At 37.0% G+C, this 23920-nt stretch overlaps 1 protein-coding gene and 1 pseudogene across 1 annotated transcript; one reads left to right on the top strand and one right to left on the bottom strand.

Annotated features, from left to right (window-relative positions):
* Window positions 1–985: 985 nt before the first annotated feature.
* LOC109816727 (uncharacterized) lies at window positions 986–2230 on the bottom strand (the record flags this gene model as incomplete). The annotated part of the gene is made up of 1 exon (XM_083072136.1): window positions 986–2230. A coding segment is annotated over one exon (621 nt), but the record flags the coding sequence as incomplete, so codon positions are not given.
* A 128-nt stretch (window positions 2231–2358) lies between these two features.
* On the top strand, window positions 2359–4481 carry LOC145956312 (uncharacterized; annotated as a pseudogene).
* The last annotated feature ends 19439 nt before the right edge of the window (window positions 4482–23920 follow it).

Here is a 23920-nt window from a genome sequence, read left to right as displayed (position 1 = left end):
ATTATTATAGTACAAATATGAGATTGTATATTTGAGGATGACTTAAATGAATTAATCTGTACAAGTTATACTGACAACATACATAGACATTTCGGTAGCTTACTCATCAGAACTTCACAGTTAAGCGTGCTTGACCTGGAATAGTACTGGGATGGGTGACCTTCTGGGAAGTCTCCCAGAAATTGCACAAGTAAGAATAAAACACGTTAAACAGTGAAATATTGTGAAATAGAACCCTTGAGAAACCAAATATGAGAGTTGTTACATTAATAAATTTATTAAAATTAAAAAAAAATTATAATTTCCGACGGATTTTTCCGTCAGAAAATTTGACAGCAATTTCCGACAGATTTTTCCGTCAGAAATTTTGACAGCAATTTTCGATGAATTTTTTCGTCGGAAATCAGCATTTTTCTTGTAGTGTTTTAAATAATTAATAATTAAATTACATAATATCATACCTTTCGAGAATAAATTTTAATTCTTTATAAAATACATCATCCATAATTTCTTTAACTTTGAAAAACTGCATAAACAAATAATAGTGTCAAGTATCAATATGAGAGAGGTAATATTTGATGTAAATTTTTATAGGTTATTAAAAAAATTACCACAACCTCAAAAATGGAGATATCTTGTTTTGCATGAAAGTTGTTAATATGACAGATATTACTCGATCTTGCATTTTCAAGTGTCCTATTATTGTTATAAATATGACTTAGAATTGATTTAAATTAGGTAATAATACAAATATATTTTTATATACATGAATTTATCACATATAAAATATTTTCAGAACCATATTATTATATTACCTTTCTAATTTTTGAGACAACAATTCATTTTTCACCATTTTCCAAAGTTGGGTTTTATCTACTATTACTGTAGAACTCCACCCAATAGAATATACTTTTAAACGATGAACCTACCACAAAGAAAATACAATTTAAATAGATAACCAATAACAAAATATGAAGACTAACCATGAATTAAATTGAACCTTATTGTCAATGAGAGAAATTGTTGAGAGTGAATCATTGTCCTTCCAAATCTTCCATAATTTTTCAAAGTCATCCTCCTAGTAAATATAAGTAATATAATCAAAAATAGATGATAATAAAGTTTCATAATAAAAAGTGAATAAATATGTTATCACTTACCTGTTTGTCAAAATACATATTTAAATTCTTTCTATTGATTTCTTCATATCAGTGGAGGATCTCCTTGAATCTTAATTTGACTGTAGATAAAAAAATAAAAGAATATCAAGTTTCTTAATCTAAATCCATCATTATTATAAATTAAAAGGGGCAACACCTGATTTTGAGATAACAAAATTTCTTTAAAAACAATATTTTTCTTAAAGTTTCCATCTTCCCCTTCAAGTTTTCCTTCTTTAATAAGAATTTTCGTTGAAGGTTGAGAAACACCTCTTAACAAAGCAACATATAATTGACCATGACTAAAAACATGTCGTAGAAGATAAATTCCAACATTAGGTATTGTTTGTCCCTGTGACTTATTTATGGTAATTGCAAAACTTAATTTCACAGGAAATTGATTCCTAATAAGTACAAAGGGAAGTCCTGCACTTTCTGTTGTCTTATGTTTAATTTGGGGGCAAAAAAGATCTCTTTCGAACATTATGACCTGTTAGGATTTCAACATCCAACATATTCATAAAGAATCCACGGCATAATAACCTTGTTCCATTACATAAGCCAGCTTTAGGATCTATGTTTCGCAACAACATCAATGGTGCACCTTTTTTAACCTTTAGATTATGTGGTGGAAAACTACCTGGAGTAATAGAGTGCAAGTATTCTTGTTGATATAAGTTGTGTGTGTCCCCTTCAACCTCATCAAATGATAACAAATGTCGTTCTTCTCCTAGGAAATGGTTGATGATAATGTCATTAAGCTTTTGAACATCCTCATTTTTTGGTGTTAGTATGGCTCTTTCTACCATATAAGAAGCATCCCATGTATGAGATTCTAATTGTGGAAATGTGTCACGAATAAGTTTTTGTATTGAATTTTCTCCTTCCCATGTTATTTCAATTTGATGGGGTACTTTTACCATATCATCCAATTTGGTAGGTTCATTACCATCTCCAATGCGCATTAGATATTCTCCAAAATTAGGATCTTGTAATGATCTCATGTTTTGTCTCAAATGTAAAACCTTTGTGATAGGCCATAAATGAGACTTAACAATACATGCATATATCAATTTGTTCAGTCATGATGGTAATTTAGTGAACATTCAAGAAACAGTAGGCTATTATGATCCACTGCAATATCCTTTATTATTACCTTTTGGGACATATGGTTGGGATTTCAACACCAAAAATGATAATGGACAAAATATCTCATGTCGAGAATATTATAGTTACATCCTTCAGGTACAAAATGAAATATACATGTATTGTTAAGTCTCATTTATGGCCTATCACAAAGGTTTTACATTTGAGACAAAACATGAGATCATTACAAGATCCTAATTTTGCAGAATATCTAATGCGCATTGGAGATGGAAATGAACCTACCAAATTGGATGATATGATAAAAGTACCCCATCAAATTGAAATAACATAGGAAGGGGAAAATTCAATACAAAAACTTATTCGTGACACATTTCCACAATTAGAATCTCATACATGGGATGCTTCTTATATGGTAGAAAGATTCATACTAACACCAAAAAATGAGGATGTTCAAAAGCTTAATGACATTATCATCAACCATTTCCTAGGAGAAGAATGACATTTGTTATCATTTGATGAGGTTGAAGGGGACACAACTTATATCAACAAGAATACTTGCACTCTATTACTCCAGGTGGTTTTCCACCACATAATCTGAAGGTTAAAAAAGGTGCACCATTGATGTTGTTGCGAAACATAGATCCTAAAGTTGGCTTATGTAATGGAACAAGGTTATTATGCCGTGGATTCTTTATGAATATGTTGGATGTTGAAATCTAACAGGTCATAATGCTGGAAAGAGATCTTTTTTGCCCCAGATTAAACATAAGACAACAGAAAGTGCTGGACTTCCCTTTGTACTTATTAGGAAGCAATTTTCGGTGAAACTAAGTTTTGCAATTACCATAAATAACTCACAGGGACAAACAATACCCAATGTTGGAATTTATCTTTCGCGACATGTTTTTAGTCATGGTCAATTATATGTTGCTTTGTTAAGAGGTGTTTCTCAACCTTCAACGAAAATTCTTATTAAAAAAGGAAAACTTGAAGGGGAAGATGGAAACTTTAAGAAAAATATTGTTTTTAAAGAAATTTTGTTATCTCAAAATCAGGTGTTTCCCCTTTTAATTTATAATAATGATGGATTTAGATTAATACTTGATAATGATATACAAAAACTAAAATTTGTTTCTTTTATTTTCTATCTATAGTCCAATTAAGATTCAAGGAGATCCTCCAGTTATATGAATAGATCAATAGAAAGAATTTAAATATGTATTTTGAAAAACAGGTAAGAGATAACATATTTATTCACTTTTTATTATGAAACTTTGTTATCATCTATTTTTCATTATATTACTTATATTTACTAGGAGGATGACTTTGAAAAATTATTGAAGATTTGGAAGGACAATGATTCACTCTTAACAATTTCTCTCATTGACAACAAGGTTCAATTTAATTCATGGTTAGTCTTCATATTTTGTTATTGCTTATCTATTTAAATTGTATTTTCTTTGTGGCAAGTTCATCGTTTAAAAGTATATTCTATTGGGTGGAGTTCTACAGTAATAGTAGATAAAACCCAACTTTGGAAAATGGTGAAAAAAGAATTGTTGTCTCAAAAATTAGAAAGGTAATATAATAATATGGTTCTTTTTTTGGTAAAGTATAATTTAATTTCATATATATAAAAATATAGTTGTATTATTATTTATTACCTAATTTAGATCAATTCTAACTCATATAAAAATTTACATCAAATATTACCTCTCTCATATTGATACTTGACACTCTATTATTTGTTTATGTAGTTTTTTAAAGTTAAAGAAATTATGGATGATGTATTTTATAAAGAATTAAAATTTATTCTCGAAAGGTATGACATTATGCAATTTAATTATTAATTATTTAAAATGTTGTTTATTATTTATTGACATTTAATTTCGTTAATTTATTATTTATTGACATTTAATTTCGTTATTTTCGTTCATAATTTGTAAGGAAGCTAAAAATCGTCCTGAAGCGAAATCATTATTTGATCTTCCTATTAAAAAAAATTATGATGGAAAAATTGCATGTGATTATTATATATATTATTTTAATCCATCATTACAAATATTGCTATGTAGAACATAAATTTTTCTTTTATATGAATTTGCCTTCCATTATGTTTTGATTATTATGCACTTCATCAATGAACAATGATTGAATTAATCATATTATATTGTGTAAAATTATTTATACAATTATATGTCAAGAATGAATTCATTCAATCCATGCGTTATTTTAAAGTTAGAGATAAAATTCATATAGAGGCACAAAGTACCTCGGCCCCGCTAGTATTATATAGTATAAATACTGAAATATAGTTAATTAAAAATGGTTGCTCATATATTCTACTTCCCACTTTTTCCTTAGTTGTTATAGATACCTGTATTATTCGTGCTGCGAAACCGAGCTTCCAGCTCAGCACTGCAACATAAGACAATCTCGGGCACGCGTCGTGTGACGTCAGATCGGCACTTAAATAGATCGTAATCGATCTCAGGAAATCTCGATCTAGGCGAGATTTTCCACCTAATCAGATCACAACTAATCTCAGGCTCAAGGCCCAACGCAACCCTAATATACACTAAGGTACGTGCATTATTTATAGGAGATTCATACTCATACAAACCCTAACTTTGGATCGAAGTCTCTTTGGCAGGTACCACCCCCATCTCGGAACATCAACGTACCAGCGAAGGAGGCTCACCAATCTTACTCGGCAGATCACCTCTACAGCAGATTTCCGGTAAGAACATTTGGCGCCCACCGTGGGGCCGATCAAGACAGCTCTTATCGGCCACGCTTATGGTTTGCATCAGAAGCCATAGCAGACGCGCAATAGACGACCCAAATCATCCATCTGCCATGGATAACGAAGCAGCATTGAGGAGGTTTGATTGATCAGGTCGAACAGATGCGGCAACAACACGACGCCGATCTACAGAACATGCGTGCCAAGCACGAAACCAACCTAGCTGCAATGCGGACCGCTAACGAGGCTGACCTAGCGGCGCTACGCGCAGAAAACGAACGGATTCGCGCTCAACTCCCACGGCGACACTCCGTTCATTCCCCTCATACGAGCAACCATAATGAGGAAGAAGAGCACTCAGTCTCGCAACCCCAGACCGCGACTAGGGTACCGACTCAACGGCCTGCCACACATCGGTCTTATGCACCGGCGCACAAGTCGGCCCATGAAGTCAGCAAGGCCCCTACTCATGCCCCTGGAGATCAGGCAACCTTCCGCCGACACCCTTTTGTGGATGGCATCATGGAGATACCACTCCCTCATGGGTGGAAGCCTCTCCACCTCGATCGCTATGATGGTACGATGGACCCAGATGAGCACATCGACTTGTATACGACGCAGGTAAACCTCTACACTAACAATGACGCTATTTTGTGTAGGGTTTTTCCAACCTCGCTCAAAGGGGCCGCGCTCAACTGGTACACCCAACTGCCCGCCGAGTCCATTGATAGCTTCGGCACCCTAGTCAGAAGGTTCACAGCGCAATATGCAATGAGCCGACCTCACCACGTCACTTCATCCGCCTTGGCCAGTCTCAGGAAAAACGACGACGAACCGCTCCGGGCGTTCATGGAACGATTCGCCACCATCTCGATTAAGATCAGGAATCTAAATCCCGAGGTCGCCCTACATGCCATGCTCATGGCACTCAAGCCTGGGCCATTCGTCGACAGCTTATGTCGGGAGTCTCTCCGCGACATGGACGAGCTCCGTGCTCGCGCTGCAGGCTACATCCAGATGGAGGAACACTCCGTTTTCCGTGATCAAGTTCATGGAAAAGGACCAGCAAAGACAGAGAAGGGTCACAAGGATAAGGTTAAAGTCAACAATGACAGCCAGTTCAAGAAATCGGCCAGAGCAAACAGAGGGGGAAGATACGACTTCTATACTCCCCTGAACACGCCTCGAGTACATATCCTGGAGGAAGCCAGCAACAACAACTTGCCACCGCTAGGTCACACTCCCAACAGTGTCGATAAATCCAAGCATTGTCGGTATCACAGGAATCATGGCCACACCACTAAGGAGTGTCGCACGCTCTGAGACCGTATTGAATAACTCATTCAAGCAGGTCACCTCGGCCAATATGTCCAGCGACAGCAAGGCCATCGAGGAGGCTATGGCGGGCGAGAACGAGGCAGAGGCCGTGGTTCGGGAGCTCGCACGGACCAACCCTCTGGCTCCCAACAAAATGTCGGCGGCCCAGTGCAAGCCGAGATAAGCTAGGAGACAGGGACAGCCCCCTTACAGGGAGTGATTAACACAATCGCAGGTGGTTTCGCTGTGGGAGGCGCCAGCAGCTCGGCCTAGAAGAGACACCTACGGAATATCAATTGCATACACTCTACCACCTCGGCCTCGCACCAGAGCTCACCGCCGATCTCTTTCTCTGACGAGGACTACGCTGGTGTCAGCCCTAACCAAGATGATCCCATGGTTATCATCGTGGAAGTCGCCAACTGGGAGGTACAGAAGACACTCATTGACCAAGGGAGTTTGGCCGACGTCCTGTACTGGCCGATGTTCCTCAAGTTAGACGTCCCTCGTTCTCTCATCCAACCTCACACAGAGCCCCTAGCCAGTTTTGCAGGAGAGCGAGTTCACACCCGGGGGTACGTAGACCTGCTGACAACTTTTGGAGCACCTCCGGACACAAGACGGGTCATGGTTCGGTACCTCCTCGTGGAAGCCAACACTTCCTACAACATAATCATCGGGAGGCCAACCTTGAATCAACTCGGAGTAGTAGTGTCCACCCCACACCTCACCATGAAATTCCCAGGGAACGGCGGTAAAATCATTTCCGTCAAAGCAAATCAGAAGACAGCTCGGCAGTGCTACGCCGACAGTCTGAAGATCTCCTCGTCCAGCAAGCAAAGCAAGGGGGATCCCCCCACCGCAGCTCACATCACCCGTAGGGAGGCCACTGATCTTGGCCCGAGGACCGATCCCCGTAGTCTTCCTTAAGTTCCATTTCAACTAATTTTGTATGAATGAGTTGTGCACTCTTTTCCCGCTTCAGTCTCTGATTGAGAGGGTTTTTAACGAGGCACACAGACATAATCAATAAAATGACTCATTCTATTCAATCCATATTCTTATTTTATGTGTTTATAGAGGACAAGGTCGAACCAACCTCTTTCACTCTCACCGAGGTCGAGAACGAACCTTTACAAGAGTTAAATAATGAAAATCTGAGGTCGAGTTTGAACCTCAACATGATCAACTCGAGGTCGAGTACGAACCTTTACAAGAGTTAAATAATGAAATTCCGAGGTCGAGTTCGAACCTCGACATGATCAACTCGAGGTCGAGTACGAACCTTTACAAGAGTTAAATAATGAAAATTCGAGGTCGAGTTCGAACCTCGACATGATCAACTCGATGTCGAGTACGAACCTTTACAAGAGTTAAATAATGAAAATACGAGGTCGAGTTCGAACCTTGACATGATCCACTCGAGGTCGAGTACGAACCTTTATAACAGTTAAATAATGAAAATCCGAGGTCGAGTTCGAACCTCGACATGATCAACTCGAGGTCGAGTACGAACCTTTACAAGAGTTAAATAATGAAAATCCGAGGTCGAGTTCGAACCTCGACATGGTCAACTCGAGGTCGAGTACGAACCTTTACAAGAGTTAAACAATGAAAATCCGAGGTCGAGTTCGAACCTCGACATGATTAACTCGAGGTCGAGTACGACCCTTTACAAGAGTTAAACAATGAAAATCCGAGGTCGAGTTCGAACCTCGACATGGTCAACTCGAGGTCGAGTACGAACCTTTACAAGAGTTAAACAATGAAAATTCGAGGTCGAGTTCGAACCTCGACATGATCAACTCGAGGTCGAGTACGAACCTTTACAAGAGTTAAACAATGAAAATCCGAGGTCGAGTTTGATCCTCGACATGATCAACTCGAGGTCGAGTACGAACCTTTACAAGTGTTAAATAATGAAAATCCGAGGTCGAGTTCGAACCTCGACATGATCAACTCGAGGTCATGTTCGAACCTCGACATGATCAACTCGAGGTCGAGTACGAACCTTAACAAGAGTTAAACAATGAAAATCCGAGGTCGAGTTCGAACCTCGACATGGTCAACTCGAGGTTGAGTACGAACCTTTACAAGAGTTAAGCAATGAAAATCCGAGGTCGAGTTCGAACCTCGACATGGTCAACTCGAGGTCGAGTACGAACCTTTACAAGAGTTAAACAATGAAAATCCGAGGTCGAGTTCAAACATCGACATGATCCACTCGAGGTCGAGTACGAACCTTCGCAACAATTAAATAATAAAATCCGAGGTCAAGTTCGAACCTCGTCATGATCAACTCGAGGTCGAGTATGAACCTTTACAAGAGTTAAATAATGAAAATCCGAGGTCGAGTTCGAACCTCGACATGATCAACTCGAGGTCGAGTACGAACCTTTACAAGAGTTAAATAATGAAAATCTGAGGTCGATTTCGAACCTCGACATGATCAACTCGAGGTCGAGTACGAACCTTTACAAGAGTTAAACAATGAAAATCCGAGGTCGAGTTTGAACCTCGACATGATCAACTCGAGGTCGAGTATGAACCTTTGCAAGAGTTAAATAATGAAAATCCGAGGTCGAGTTCGAACCTCGACATGATCAACTCGAGGTCGAGTACGAACCTTTGCAAGAGTTAAATAATGAAAATCTGAGGTCGAGTTCGAACCTCGACATGATCAACTCGAGGTCGAGTACAAACCTTTACAAGAGTTAAATAATGAAAATCCGAGGTCGAGTTCGAACCTCGACATGATCAACTCGAGGTCGAGTACGAACCTTTACAAGAGTTAAACAATGAAAATCCGAGGTCGAGTTCGAACCTCGACATGGTCAACTCGAGGTCGAGTACGAACCTTTATAAGAGTTAAACAATGAAAATCTGAGGTCGAGTTCGAACCTCGACATATCAACTCGAGGTCGAGTACGAACCTTTACAAGAGTTAAATAATGAAAATCCGAGTTCGAGTTTGAACTTCGACATGATGAACTCGAGGTCGAGTACGAACCTTTACAAGAGTTAAACAATGAAAATTCGAGGTCGAGTTCGAACCTCGACATGATCAACTCGAGGTCGAGTACGAACCTTTGCAAGAGTTAAATAATGAAAATCCGAGGTCGAGTTTGAACTTCGACATGATCAACTCGAGGTCGAGTACGAACCTTTACAAGAGTTAAATAATGAAAATCCGAGGTCGAGTTCAAACCTCGACATGTTCAACTCGAGGTTGAGTACGAACCTTTACAAGAGTTAAATAATGAAAATCTGAGGTCGAGTTCGAACCTCGACATGATCAACTCGAGGTCGAGTACGAACCTTTACAAGAGTTAAACAATGAAAATCCGAGGTCGATTTCGAACCTCGATATGGTCAACTCGAGGTCGAGTACGAACCTTTACAAGAGTTAAACAATGAAAATCCGAGGTCGAGTTCGAACCTCGACATGATCAACTCGAGGTCGAGTACGAACCTTTGCATGAGTTAAATAATGAAAATCCGAGGTCGAGTTCAAACCCGTACAAGACATACCCAAAACCCGAAATCAAGACGTCAAACACATGTCCCACACCGCAAACGGCAAAAACCAAGTCCGAAAAGCGCAAAAGGCAAAAGAAAGCGAGAACGCAAAAAGACAAAGAAAAACATATATACATACTCAAGCAATATCCCAAAGTTCTATACTTGAATTCCAAACAAAAAGTAAAACAGAAAAACATTAACTCCGCTACGACAAAAAGTGGCCTATGCAGAGGCGTTCTCACTAGAACTACCCTCGAGGTCGTCCTCCCTTACCAGCTTCCCAAAGCGGACTACCTTCTCCACGTGCATGGTAGAGAAGTCGAACCCTGGGGCAAGAAGCCTTGCCTGGCGAGTCACCTTGAGGAAACCTGATAGACCATGGGCCAAGGGCCTAGTTACCATAGCTATGGCTAGAAGAATACAGGAAGAGTTGGACCCTGTGAAAACTAGTGGGCTTGTCAAGCCCAAGATATTATACACTTGAAATGCTCTATCATGAAGAGAAGGCCTAGTTCTATTTGTGTATATTGTACAGATTATACATAGTCTTTTGTATAGGTTATTTTTGCCTTTGAATTTGTGAGGCACTTTACTTTCTTTTTCTAGTGTTTTGTATATTGATTTTAAGGTAGGTTATGATGGAATAACACTAAGGCCGAGAAGACCAAGAGGTGATATATTAAAGGAGGCAAAAGGAATGGGTTAGTAAGGCCACTTTTGGACCTTAGCCCCTAAGTTCTTATTAGCATAACATTTATTTTTATTCCTATTTTACCCTTGTACTTTGGGGTATTTTAGTCATAGAATTTATTTTACTTGTATTTCCAATTTTACCCTTGTATTTTGGGGTGTTTAGGACTTAGAATTTATTTTCTTTTGTATTTCCCATTTTACCCTTGTATTATGGGGTGCTCTAGATTATTAGGGTTTTTAATTTTTGGCTAGGGTGTTAATTAGGGGTGACGCATTTTTGGTGCTTATTGGGTCTATTTTTGGTGTTAGAAAGGCTTAGGCCCAAGTGGAGGGCAAAGGTTGCATGGTCTTATCATGCACCAAGATATAGCCAATCTAAACCCAAAGATTCCATCCTTGACCACCAAGTTGCATCTAGGGTTCATTTTCATTTCATTTGGAATGCATTTGCCTACTCCAAATGCAACCCTAGATGCCTCCCCCCTATAAATACCCTAGGCTATGCATCATGTAAATACTTTGGATATTGAATATAAAGAGAGCCTTTTGTGCCTTTATATCCTTCCTTAGTCACCCTTGGCTAATTCGGCCACCTCCCTCCCATCTTCACCTTGAGAGAAACAACCCTAGAAGTGGCCTTCATCATCATGAAGTGAGCCAACCCTAGAGTACCCCTCTCAAACCTTTCATCAAACACTTCACCCACACTTTCCATTTTTATCCATTCCACCATATTCCTTCTCTAAACAAGACGCCACCTTTGAAGAACTTGATCCAAGGAGTCAAGGTGTCCTCACATTGATCAACCAATCCATCAATGCTAGTTAGGATGCCATCAAGTGGTATCTAGAGCCTTGGTTCTTCAAGGGTAACACTTTCTTTGTCTCTAAATATTTTCGGTCATGTCATGTCTTCCTTGAATGTCTTATAAGTGTGCTTAAATGAATCATCATAATTGCCATATTTTGATGATCCATAAATCTCCTTTCTTGTGTTGATTCATACCATATCTTCCTTGTGAATCATCTTGGCATTTTAGGCTTTCTTATTTAGGTTCTTGTCTTTTTCTTTAAATTTTTGAGTTGCTGGAAATTTTGGGCTGCATGCTATATTAATGTTTTTTACTTTTTTAATCCATCTGGTTTTGTCATAAGCTTGTCTCTTTGAACTACCTTGAAAGAAATTCCAAGTTTTTTATGCTTAGCCTTTGAAATGAACAAAAAATGACATGCATGCCACTTGTTTGATGAAATGGCCGTGAGTCCTTGATGTGCTTTAGAGAGTCAATCATGCATGCTAATTAGTTCTAGCATGTTCTACATTCCTAAAATATCATGTGTGATTAATTTCTTTGCACATACTTGCTTTAAAATTTTTGGCCACTTTGTGTAATCCTTGGTTCACTTGATATGCCTATGTTTTGATTGATGTTTTGAGTATGAAAATAACTTTTATGTGCATATTTTTGCTGCTGGACATTGCACATTAAACCTTAAGAAAACACTCAAAACTTGTCTCATTAAGCCATCATAAGTCACTAAAAAGGATACTCCAAATATTTGCTAACCAAACCAACAAACACAAGTGTAAAACCCAAGCAAAGGAAAGGTATAAACATTCAAAAAAAAAAAGAAGAAAAAAAAAGAGAGTGGCTGGACTTTTGGGACAATAAAACCGCACCTTAGCCAAGTATAAAAAGGAACAAAATCAAAAGAATCAAAGACAAAAGAAAAAGGGAACCTTTGCTAGACTTGTGGAGTTTTGGACCAAATTTTCATACCTTGGCACTTGGAGTTATTCTTGGACTTTTGGACAATGCTTATTGACTTTATGAGACATTTAATCAAACACATTAAGTGCATTACTTTCTTTTAAGCCTATTTGATAAATTCTATTCTAGTGCCATTCTAGGAATTACTCTTTTGTGTGCTTGCCTTTTGTTCATGTGCCTTAATTTTAGTTTTTGAGTCTTTCTTTCTACTCTTAAGTTTGTCTCAACAAATCCACTTGAGTTTAGCCTTTTTAATTGTGCCTTTTTAGTTTTTCTTTCTTGGCCTCTTGTACTCTTGGGTTTTGGTTTCTTCTTGACCTAGGTGAGGAAAGCTTCTATACACCACACACTTTCTTGGTGGATTGAGTGGAGGGGCTGTCCGATTTGAGTTCAAGGAGCTTTGGAGGATCACACCAAATTAAAGAGTGCAAACACCATTAAAAGGCTAACCTTGGGTGTTCATTGTGAAGGGGTGGAGAATTGAAGACTTGGAGACTTCCTTTTTTTTTTTCTACTTATTTCTTTCTTGTTAAATTTCGGCCTCTTGTGTTTTTGGCCTTGGTTTCATTCATTTTTGGTTTGTAATTGGCCATTTTTAAACCTCTTCAACTTGGTTTTAGTTCGTGTAGTTGAAGGTGATTTGAAAACCTTCACCTAGGACCTCGACTAGAATATGTTTTAAGTGCTTTTCTTTTGCATGCTTTATAGTTTTTGGTAGTATAATTGTTAGGATTTTTTTTATCTTTGCTCCAATTTACGTTTAGAAGGCCTTTGCCTACTAGGGGTAACGTGCACACACACACCTTATTGTTGTGCCAACTTGTTTTTGTGAGAAAAGTGGAAAGGGCTTTGTGATTTTTACTTGAAAAAGGCTTGGTTATTAAGTGATTCTTTGTAGTCCACCTCCCTTTGAAAGTTCATTTTGTACACTTAAGCCTTTTCCTACCTATCTTGCACTTTGAAAACTTTTTTGTGAAAACCTTTTATCACTCACTCTTTGTGAAAACCTTTTTCAAACCTTTTTGAAAACAAACATTTGTGAAAACCTTTTCCTTGATCAAAGATGAGTGATCATTCTCGTGTCCATGGTCATAATTCTTGTAGTTCTAAGTCTAGTGTTAGGGATGAACTTAGGCAACTAAAGAAGTACCTAAGAAAAAAAGAAGAGGAAAATTTAATAAGAGAGGAAGAGATAAGAAGAAAAGAAAAAGAGTTTGAAAAGAATAATGAGGAAATAAGAAATTTACTTGCAAAGTTGGTAGAAACTAGTGGATCCAAACCTAGGATTGTTCCAACTAGATCTCAAAAAGAAGTTAGAGTCCCTAGGAACATGCATGAGGAAGAAAATACAAAAAGAGAGGAAGAACTTAGAAGAAAAGAGAAAGAAAAGAAAATAGAAAAGAAAGAAAAAATGAAGAAAAGTATAGAGAAAGTTCAAGAGTGGCTAGAAAATGAAACACAACCAACACTCTTAGAGAAGAGTAAGGAGGATAATGTTTCCTCTAAAGGGCTTATGCTTAAAGAGAGTCACTTTTCCATTGAAAATGATTTAGAAAAGACTCTCTTCATTCATCAAGACCTTAACTCTTTCTCTCACGTTGCCACTAGTCATGAAGTGGAGATTCAAAAACAAATCCTTTTTAAAGAAAAAGAATCTCAACTTCAAGATTTAGTGAAGAAGAAGTGGACTTCACTTAGTCCCACTTCTTGTGCTACTTCCTTGGTGGTGCCCAAGGAAGATAAGCCTTCTTTCTTTAAGACTCCTTCTACTTTAGTTTTCTTCATAAAGCACCCAACTCTTGGTTTGTATGGTTTGTTGGATACATCTCGTGGTGTTGTATCTTCTAATTTTGATCTTGAGGGAAGCTCAAACTTATTTCAACTTAACTTGGTTACTTCCCTACAAGACAAACTTAGATTATATGAGTTTTCTAAACTCCTCTTGACACCTTTTTCTCATATGTATCTAACAAATAATGCAATACAAAGTTGTTTAGGTAATTGTTTAGTTAAGTTTTCTTTATTTTCTAGTATATACCTAGGTCACTACATTGGGTACCTACAACAAGATATTTTAGTTTTTAGGACTAATGCATTAGTGTGCTATAGTTTTAGTCTTTTTACCTTTTTAGGTTTTGGTTATACATCTAGACTTCACTATGGGGAGGATCCTATCTTTCGCATTAGAGAGTCTAGTCCTTTTAATTTAGACAATTTTTTTCGCATTTTTAGTAGAACTCCTCTTAGGTTACACTTTCCATTTCTATCATATACCATTACCTCTAATGCTTATTTTTATGTTTTTGTTGGTCATGATGCCCACCATGAGGGACCTCTTGATTTGAGGTCAAATCCTTTTCAAGAGGGAGGGAATGATGGAATAACACTAAGGCCGAGAAGACCAAGAGGTGATATATTAAAGGAGGCAAAAGGAATGGGTTAGTAAGGCCACTTTTGGACCTTAGCCCCTAAGTTCTTATTAGCATAACATTTATTTTTATTCCTATTTTACCCTTGTACTTTGGGGTATTTTAGTCATAGAATTTATTTTACTTGTATTTCCAATTTTACCCTTGTATTTTGGGGTGTTTAGGACTTAGAATTTATTTTCTTTTGTATTTCCCATTTTACCCTTGTATTATGGGGTGCTCTAGATTATTAGGGTTTTTAATTTTTGGCTAGGGTGTTAATTAGGGGTGACGCATTTTTGGTGCTTATTGGGTCTATTTTTGGTGTTAGAAAGGCTTAGGCCCAAGTGGAGGGCAAAGGTTGCATGGTCTTATCATGCACCAAGATATAGCCAATCTAAACCCAAAGATTCCATCCTTGACCACCAAGTTGCATCTAGGGTTCATTTTCATTTCATTTGGAATGCATTTGCCTACTCCAAATGCAACCCTAGATGCCTCCCCCCTATAAATACCCTAGGCTATGCATCATGTAAATACTTTGGATATTGAATATAAAGAGAGCCTTTTGTGCCTTTATATCCTTCCTTAGTCACCCTTGGCTAATTCGGCCACCTCCCTCCCATCTTCACCTTGAGAGAAACAACCCTAGAAGTGGCCTTCATCATCATGAAGTGAGCCAACCCTAGAGTACCCCTCTCAAACCTTTCATCAAACACTTCACCCACACTTTCCATTTTTATCCATTCCACCATATTCCTTCTCTAAACAAGACGCCACCTTTGAAGAACTTGATCCAAGGAGTCAAGGTGTCCTCACATTGATCAACCAATCCATCAATGCTAGTTAGGATGCCATCAAGTGGTATCTAGAGCCTTGGTTCTTCAAGGGTAACACTTTCTTTGTCTCTAAATATTTTCGGTCATGTCATGTCTTCCTTGAATGTCTTATAAGTGTGCTTAAATGAATCATCATAATTGCCATATTTTGATGATCCATAAATCTCCTTTCTTGTGTTGATTCATACCATATCTTCCTTGTGAATCATCTTGGCATTTTAGGCTTTCTTATTTAGGTTCTTGTCTTTTTCTTTAAATTTTTGAGTTGCTGGAAATTTTGGGCTGCATGCTATATTAATGTTTTTTACTTTTTTAATCCATCTGGTTTTGTCATAAGCTTGTCTCTTTGAACTACCTTGAAAGAAATTCCAAGTTTTTTATGCTTAGCCTTTGAAATGAACAAAAAATGACATGCATGCCACTTGTTTGATGAAATGGCCGTGAGTCCTTGATGTGCTTTAGAGAGTCAATCATGCATGCTAATTAGTTCTAGCATGTTCTACATTCCTAAAATATCATGTGTGATTAATTTCTTTGCACATACTTGCTTTAAAATTTTTGGCCACTTTGTGTAATCCTTGGTTCACTTGATATGCCTATGTTTTGATTGATGTTTTGAGTATGAAAATAACTTTTATGTGCATATTTTTGCTGCTGGACATTGCACATTAAACCTTAAGAAAACACTCAAAACTTGTCTCATTAAGCCATCATAAGTCACTAAAAAGGATACTCCAAATATTTGCTAACCAAACCAACAAACACAAGTGTAAAACCCAAGCAAAGGAAAGGTATAAACATTCAAAAAAAAAAAGAAGAAAAAAAAAGAGAGTGGCTGGACTTTTGGGACAATAAAACCGCACCTTAGCCAAGTATAAAAAGGAACAAAATCAAAAGAATCAAAGACAAAAGAAAAAGGGAACCTTTGCTAGACTTGTGGAGTTTTGGACCAAATTTTCATACCTTGGCACTTGGAGTTATTCTTGGACTTTTGGACAATGCTTATTGACTTTATGAGACATTTAATCAAACACATTAAGTGCATTACTTTCTTTTAAGCCTATTTGATAAATTCTATTCTAGTGCCATTCTAGGAATTACTCTTTTGTGTGCTTGCCTTTTGTTCATGTGCCTTAATTTTAGTTTTTGAGTCTTTCTTTCTACTCTTAAGTTTGTCTCAACAAATCCACTTGAGTTTAGCCTTTTTAATTGTGCCTTTTTAGTTTTTCTTTCTTGGCCTCTTGTACTCTTGGGTTTTGGTTTCTTCTTGACCTAGGTGAGGAAAGCTTCTATACACCACACACTTTCTTGGTGGATTGAGTGGAGGGGCTGTCCGATTTGAGTTCAAGGAGCTTTGGAGGATCACACCAAATTAAAGAGTGCAAACACCATTAAAAGGCTAACCTTGGGTGTTCATTGTGAAGAGGTGGAGAATTGAAGACTTGGAGACTTCCTTTTTTTTTTTCTACTTATTTCTTTCTTGTTAAATTTCGGCCTCTTGTGTTTTTGGCCTTGGTTTCATTCATTTTTGGTTTGTAATTGGCCATTTTTAAACCTCTTCAACTTGGTTTTAGTTCGTGTAGTTGAAGGTGATTTGAAAACCTTCACCTAGGACCTCGACTAGAATATGTTTTAAGTGCTTTTCTTTTGCATGCTTTATAGTTTTTGGTAGTATAATTGTTAGGATTTTTTTTATCTTTGCTCCAATTTACGTTTAGAAGGCCTTTGCCTACTAGGGGTAACGTGCACACACACACCTTATTGTTGTGCCAACTTGTTTTTGTGAGAAAAGTGGAAAGGGCTTTGTGATTTTTACTTGAAAAAGGCTTGGTTATTAAGTGATTCTTTGTAGTCCACCTCCCTTTGAAAGTTCATTTTGTACACTTAAGCCTTTTCCTACCTATCTTGCACTTTGAAAACTTTTTTGTGAAAACCTTTTATCACTCACTCTTTGTGAAAACCTTTTTCAAACCTTTTTGAAAACAAACATTTGTGAAAACCTTTTCCTTGATCAAAGATGAGTGATCATTCTCGTGTCCATGGTCATAATTCTTGTAGTTCTAAGTCTAGTGTTAGGGATGAACTTAGGCAACTAAAGAAGTACCTAAGAAAAAAAGAAGAGGAAAATTTAATAAGAGAGGAAGAGATAAGAAGAAAAGAAAAAGAGTTTGAAAAGAATAATGAGGAAATAAGAAATTTACTTGCAAAGTTGGTAGAAACTAGTGGATCCAAACCTAGGATTGTTCCAACTAGATCTCAAAAAGAAGTTAGAGTCCCTAGGAACATGCATGAGGAAGAAAATACAAAAAGAGAGGAAGAACTTAGAAGAAAAGAGAAAGAAAAGAAAATAGAAAAGAAAGAAAAAATGAAGAAAAGTATAGAGAAAGTTCCAGAGTGGCTAGAAAATGAAACACAACCAACACTCTTAGAGAAGAGTAAGGAGGATAATGTTTCCTCTAAAGGGCTTATGCTTAAAGAGAGTCACTTTTCCATTGAAAATGATTTAGAAAAGACTCTCTTCATTCATCAAGACCTTAACTCTTTCTCTCACGTTGCCACTAGTCATGAAGTGGAGATTCAAAAACAAATCCTTTTTAAAGAAAAAGAATCTCAACTTCAAGATTTAGTGAAGAAGAAGTGGACTTCACTTAGTCCCACTTCTTGTGCTACTTCCTTGGTGGTGCCCAAGGAAGATAAGCCTTCTTTCTTTAAGACTCCTTCTACTTTAGTTTTCTTCATAAAGCACCCAACTCTTGGTTTGTATGGTTTGTTGGATACATCTCGTGGTGTTGTATCTTCTAATTTTGATCTTGAGGGAAGCTCAAACTTATTTCAACTTAACTTGGTTACTTCCCTACAAGACAAACTTAGATTATATGAGTTTTCTAAACTCCTCTTGACACCTTTTTCTCATATGTATCTAACAAATAATGCAATACAAAGTTGTTTAGGTAATTGTTTAGTTAAGTTTTCTTTATTTTCTAGTATATACCTAGGTCACTACATTGGGTACCTACAACAAGATATTTTAGTTTTTAGGACTAATGCATTAGTGTGCTATAGTTTTAGTCTTTTTACCTTTTTAGGTTTTGGTTATACATCTAGACTTCACTATGGGGAGGATCCTATCTTTCGCATTAGAGAGTCTAGTCCTTTTAATTTAGACAATTTTTTTCGCATTTTTAGTAGAACTCCTCTTAGGTTACACTTTCCATTTCTATCATATACCATTACCTCTAATGCTTATTTTTATGTTTTTGTTGGTCATGATGCCCACCATGAGGGACCTCTTGATTTGAGGTCAAATCCTTTTCAAGAGGGAGGGAATGATGGAATAACACTAAGGCCGAGAAGACCAAGAGGTGATATATTAAAGGAGGCAAAAGGAATGGGTTAGTAAGGCCACTTTTGGACCTTAGCCCCTAAGTTCTTATTAGCATAACATTTATTTTTATTCCTATTTTACCCTTGTACTTTGGGGTATTTTAGTCATAGAATTTATTTTACTTGTATTTCCAATTTTACCCTTGTATTTTGGGGTGTTTAGGACTTAGAATTTATTTTCTTTTGTATTTCCCATTTTACCCTTGTATTATGGGGTGCTCTAGATTATTAGGGTTTTTAATTTTTGGCTAGGGTGTTAATTAGGGGTGACGCATTTTTGGTGCTTATTGGGTCTATTTTTGGTGTTAGAAAGGCTTAGGCCCAAGTGGAGGGCAAAGGTTGCATGGTCTTATCATGCACCAAGATATAGCCAATCTAAACCCAAAGATTCCATCCTTGACCACCAAGTTGCATCTAGGGTTCATTTTCATTTCATTTGGAATGCATTTGCCTACTCCAAATGCAACCCTAGATGCCTCCCCCCTATAAATACCCTAGGCTATGCATCATGTAAATACTTTGGATATTGAATATAAAGAGAGCCTTTTGTGCCTTTATATCCTTCCTTAGTCACCCTTGGCTAATTCGGCCACCTCCCTCCCATCTTCACCTTGAGAGAAACAACCCTAGAAGTGGCCTTCATCATCATGAAGTGAGCCAACCCTAGAGTACCCCTCTCAAACCTTTCATCAAACACTTCACCCACACTTTCCATTTTTATCCATTCCACCATATTCCTTCTCTAAACAAGACGCCACCTTTGAAGAACTTGATCCAAGGAGTCAAGGTGTCCTCACATTGATCAACCAATCCATCAATGCTAGTTAGGATGCCATCAAGTGGTATCTAGAGCCTTGGTTCTTCAAGGGTAACACTTTCTTTGTCTCTAAATATTTTCGGTCATGTCATGTCTTCCTTGAATGTCTTATAAGTGTGCTTAAATGAATCATCATAATTGCCATATTTTGATGATCCATAAATCTCCTTTCTTGTGTTGATTCATACCATATCTTCCTTGTGAATCATCTTGGCATTTTAGGCTTTCTTATTTAGGTTCTTGTCTTTTTCTTTAAATTTTTGAGTTGCTGGAAATTTTGGGCTGCATGCTATATTAATGTTTTTTACTTTTTTAATCCATCTGGTTTTGTCATAAGCTTGTCTCTTTGAACTACCTTGAAAGAAATTCCAAGTTTTTTATGCTTAGCCTTTGAAATGAACAAAAAATGACATGCATGCCACTTGTTTGATGAAATGGCCGTGAGTCCTTGATGTGCTTTAGAGAGTCAATCATGCATGCTAATTAGTTCTAGCATGTTCTACATTCCTAAAATATCATGTGTGATTAATTTCTTTGCACATACTTGCTTTAAAATTTTTGGCCACTTTGTGTAATCCTTGGTTCACTTGATATGCCTATGTTTTGATTGATGTTTTGAGTATGAAAATAACTTTTATGTGCATATTTTTGCTGCTGGACATTGCACATTAAACCTTAAGAAAACACTCAAAACTTGTCTCATTAAGCCATCATAAGTCACTAAAAAGGATACTCCAAATATTTGCTAACCAAACCAACAAACACAAGTGTAAAACCCAAGCAAAGGAAAGGTATAAACATTCAAAAAAAAAAAGAAGAAAAAAAAAGAGAGTGGCTGGACTTTTGGGACAATAAAACCGCACCTTAGCCAAGTATAAAAAGGAACAAAATCAAAAGAATCAAAGACAAAAGAAAAAGGGAACCTTTGCTAGACTTGTGGAGTTTTGGACCAAATTTTCATACCTTGGCACTTGGAGTTATTCTTGGACTTTTGGACAATGCTTATTGACTTTATGAGACATTTAATCAAACACATTAAGTGCATTACTTTCTTTTAAGCCTATTTGATAAATTCTATTCTAGTGCCATTCTAGGAATTACTCTTTTGTGTGCTTGCCTTTTGTTCATGTGCCTTAATTTTAGTTTTTGAGTCTTTCTTTCTACTCTTAAGTTTGTCTCAACAAATCCACTTGAGTTTAGCCTTTTTAATTGTGCCTTTTTAGTTTTTCTTTCTTGGCCTCTTGTACTCTTGGGTTTTGGTTTCTTCTTGACCTAGGTGAGGAAAGCTTCTATACACCACACACTTTCTTGGTGGATTGAGTGGAGGGGCTGTCCGATTTGAGTTCAAGGAGCTTTGGAGGATCACACCAAATTAAAGAGTGCAAACACCATTAAAAGGCTAACCTTGGGTGTTCATTGTGAAGAGGTGGAGAATTGAAGACTTGGAGACTTCCTTTTTTTTTTTCTACTTATTTCTTTCTTGTTAAATTTCGGCCTCTTGTGTTTTTGGCCTTGGTTTCATTCATTTTTGGTTTGTAATTGGCCATTTTTAAACCTCTTCAACTTGGTTTTAGTTCGTGTAGTTGAAGGTGATTTGAAAACCTTCACCTAGGACCTCGACTAGAATATGTTTTAAGTGCTTTTCTTTTGCATGCTTTATAGTTTTTGGTAGTATAATTGTTAGGATTTTTTTTATCTTTGCTCCAATTTACGTTTAGAAGGCCTTTGCCTACTAGGGGTAACGTGCACACACACACCTTATTGTTGTGCCAACTTGTTTTTGTGAGAAAAGTGGAAAGGGCTTTGTGATTTTTACTTGAAAAAGGCTTGGTTATTAAGTGATTCTTTGTAGTCCACCTCCCTTTGAAAGTTCATTTTGTACACTTAAGCCTTTTCCTACCTATCTTGCACTTTGAAAACTTTTTTGTGAAAACCTTTTATCACTCACTCTTTGTGAAAACCTTTTTCAAACCTTTTTGAAAACAAACATTTGTGAAAACCTTTTCCTTGATCAAAGATGAGTGATCATTCTCGTGTCCATGGTCATAATTCTTGTAGTTCTAAGTCTAGTGTTAGGGATGAACTTAGGCAACTAAAGAAGTACCTAAGAAAAAAAGAAGAGGAAAATTTAATAAGAGAGGAAGAGATAAGAAGAAAAGAAAAAGAGTTTGAAAAGAATAATGAGGAAATAAGAAATTTACTTGCAAAGTTGGTAGAAACTAGTGGATCCAAACCTAGGATTGTTCCAACTAGATCTCAAAAAGAAGTTAGAGTCCCTAGGAACATGCATGAGGAAGAAAATACAAAAAGAGAGGAAGAACTTAGAAGAAAAGAGAAAGAAAAGAAAATAGAAAAGAAAGAAAAAATGAAGAAAAGTATAGAGAAAGTTCAAGAGTGGCTAGAAAATGAAACACAACCAACACTCTTAGAGAAGAGTAAGGAGGATAATGTTTCCTCTAAAGGGCTTATGCTTAAAGAGAGTCACTTTTCCATTGAAAATGATTTAGAAAAGACTCTCTTCATTCATCAAGACCTTAACTCTTTCTCTCACGTTGCCACTAGTCATGAAGTGGAGATTCAAAAACAAATCCTTTTTAAAGAAAAAGAATCTCAACTTCAAGATTTAGTGAAGAAGAAGTGGACTTCACTTAGTCCCACTTCTTGTGCTACTTCCTTGGTGGTGCCCAAGGAAGATAAGCCTTCTTTCTTTAAGACTCCTTCTACTTTAGTTTTCTTCATAAAGCACCCAACTCTTGGTTTGTATGGTTTGTTGGATACATCTCGTGGTGTTGTATCTTCTAATTTTGATCTTGAGGGAAGCTCAAACTTATTTCAACTTAACTTGGTTACTTCCCTACAAGACAAACTTAGATTATATGAGTTTTCTAAACTCCTCTTGACACCTTTTTCTCATATGTATCTAACAAATAATGCAATACAAAGTTGTTTAGGTAATTGTTTAGTTAAGTTTTCTTTATTTTCTAGTATATACCTAGGTCACTACATTGGGTACCTACAACAAGATATTTTAGTTTTTAGGACTAATGCATTAGTGTGCTATAGTTTTAGTCTTTTTACCTTTTTAGGTTTTGGTTATACATCTAGACTTCACTATGGGGAGGATCCTATCTTTCGCATTAGAGAGTCTAGTCCTTTTAATTTAGACAATTTTTTTCGCATTTTTAGTAGAACTCCTCTTAGGTTACACTTTCCATTTCTATCATATACCATTACCTCTAATGCTTATTTTTATGTTTTTGTTGGTCATGATGCCCACCATGAGGGACCTCTTGATTTGAGGTCAAATCCTTTTCAAGAGGGAGGGAATGATGGAATAACACTAAGGCCGAGAAGACCAAGAGGTGATATATTAAAGGAGGCAAAAGGAATGGGTTAGTAAGGCCACTTTTGGACCTTAGCCCCTAAGTTCTTATTAGCATAACATTTATTTTTATTCCTATTTTACCCTTGTACTTTGGGGTATTTTAGTCATAGAATTTATTTTACTTGTATTTCCAATTTTACCCTTGTATTTTGGGGTGTTTAGGACTTAGAATTTATTTTCTTTTGTATTTCCCATTTTACCCTTGTATTATGGGGTGCTCTAGATTATTAGGGTTTTTAATTTTTGGCTAGGGTGTTAATTAGGGGTGACGCATTTTTGGTGCTTATTGGGTCTATTTTTGGTGTTAGAAAGGCTTAGGCCCAAGTGGAGGGCAAAGGTTGCATGGTCTTATCATGCACCAAGATATAGCCAATCTAAACCCAAAGATTCCATCCTTGACCACCAAGTTGCATCTAGGGTTCATTTTCATTTCATTTGGAATGCATTTGCCTACTCCAAATGCAACCCTAGATGCCTCCCCCCTATAAATACCCTAGGCTATGCATCATGTAAATACTTTGGATATTGAATATAAAGAGAGCCTTTTGTGCCTTTATATCCTTCCTTAGTCACCCTTGGCTAATTCGGCCACCTCCCTCCCATCTTCACCTTGAGAGAAACAACCCTAGAAGTGGCCTTCATCATCATGAAGTGAGCCAACCCTAGAGTACCCCTCTCAAACCTTTCATCAAACACTTCACCCACACTTTCCATTTTTATCCATTCCACCATATTCCTTCTCTAAACAAGACGCCACCTTTGAAGAACTTG

This window comes from Cajanus cajan, chromosome 3 (assembly GCF_000230855.2).
Source record: "Cajanus cajan strain Asha chromosome 3, NIPB_CcT2T_4, whole genome shotgun sequence".
NCBI classification, from domain to species: domain Eukaryota; kingdom Viridiplantae; phylum Streptophyta; class Magnoliopsida; order Fabales; family Fabaceae; genus Cajanus; species Cajanus cajan.
This window is presented reverse-complemented; position numbering and strand designations above follow the sequence as displayed.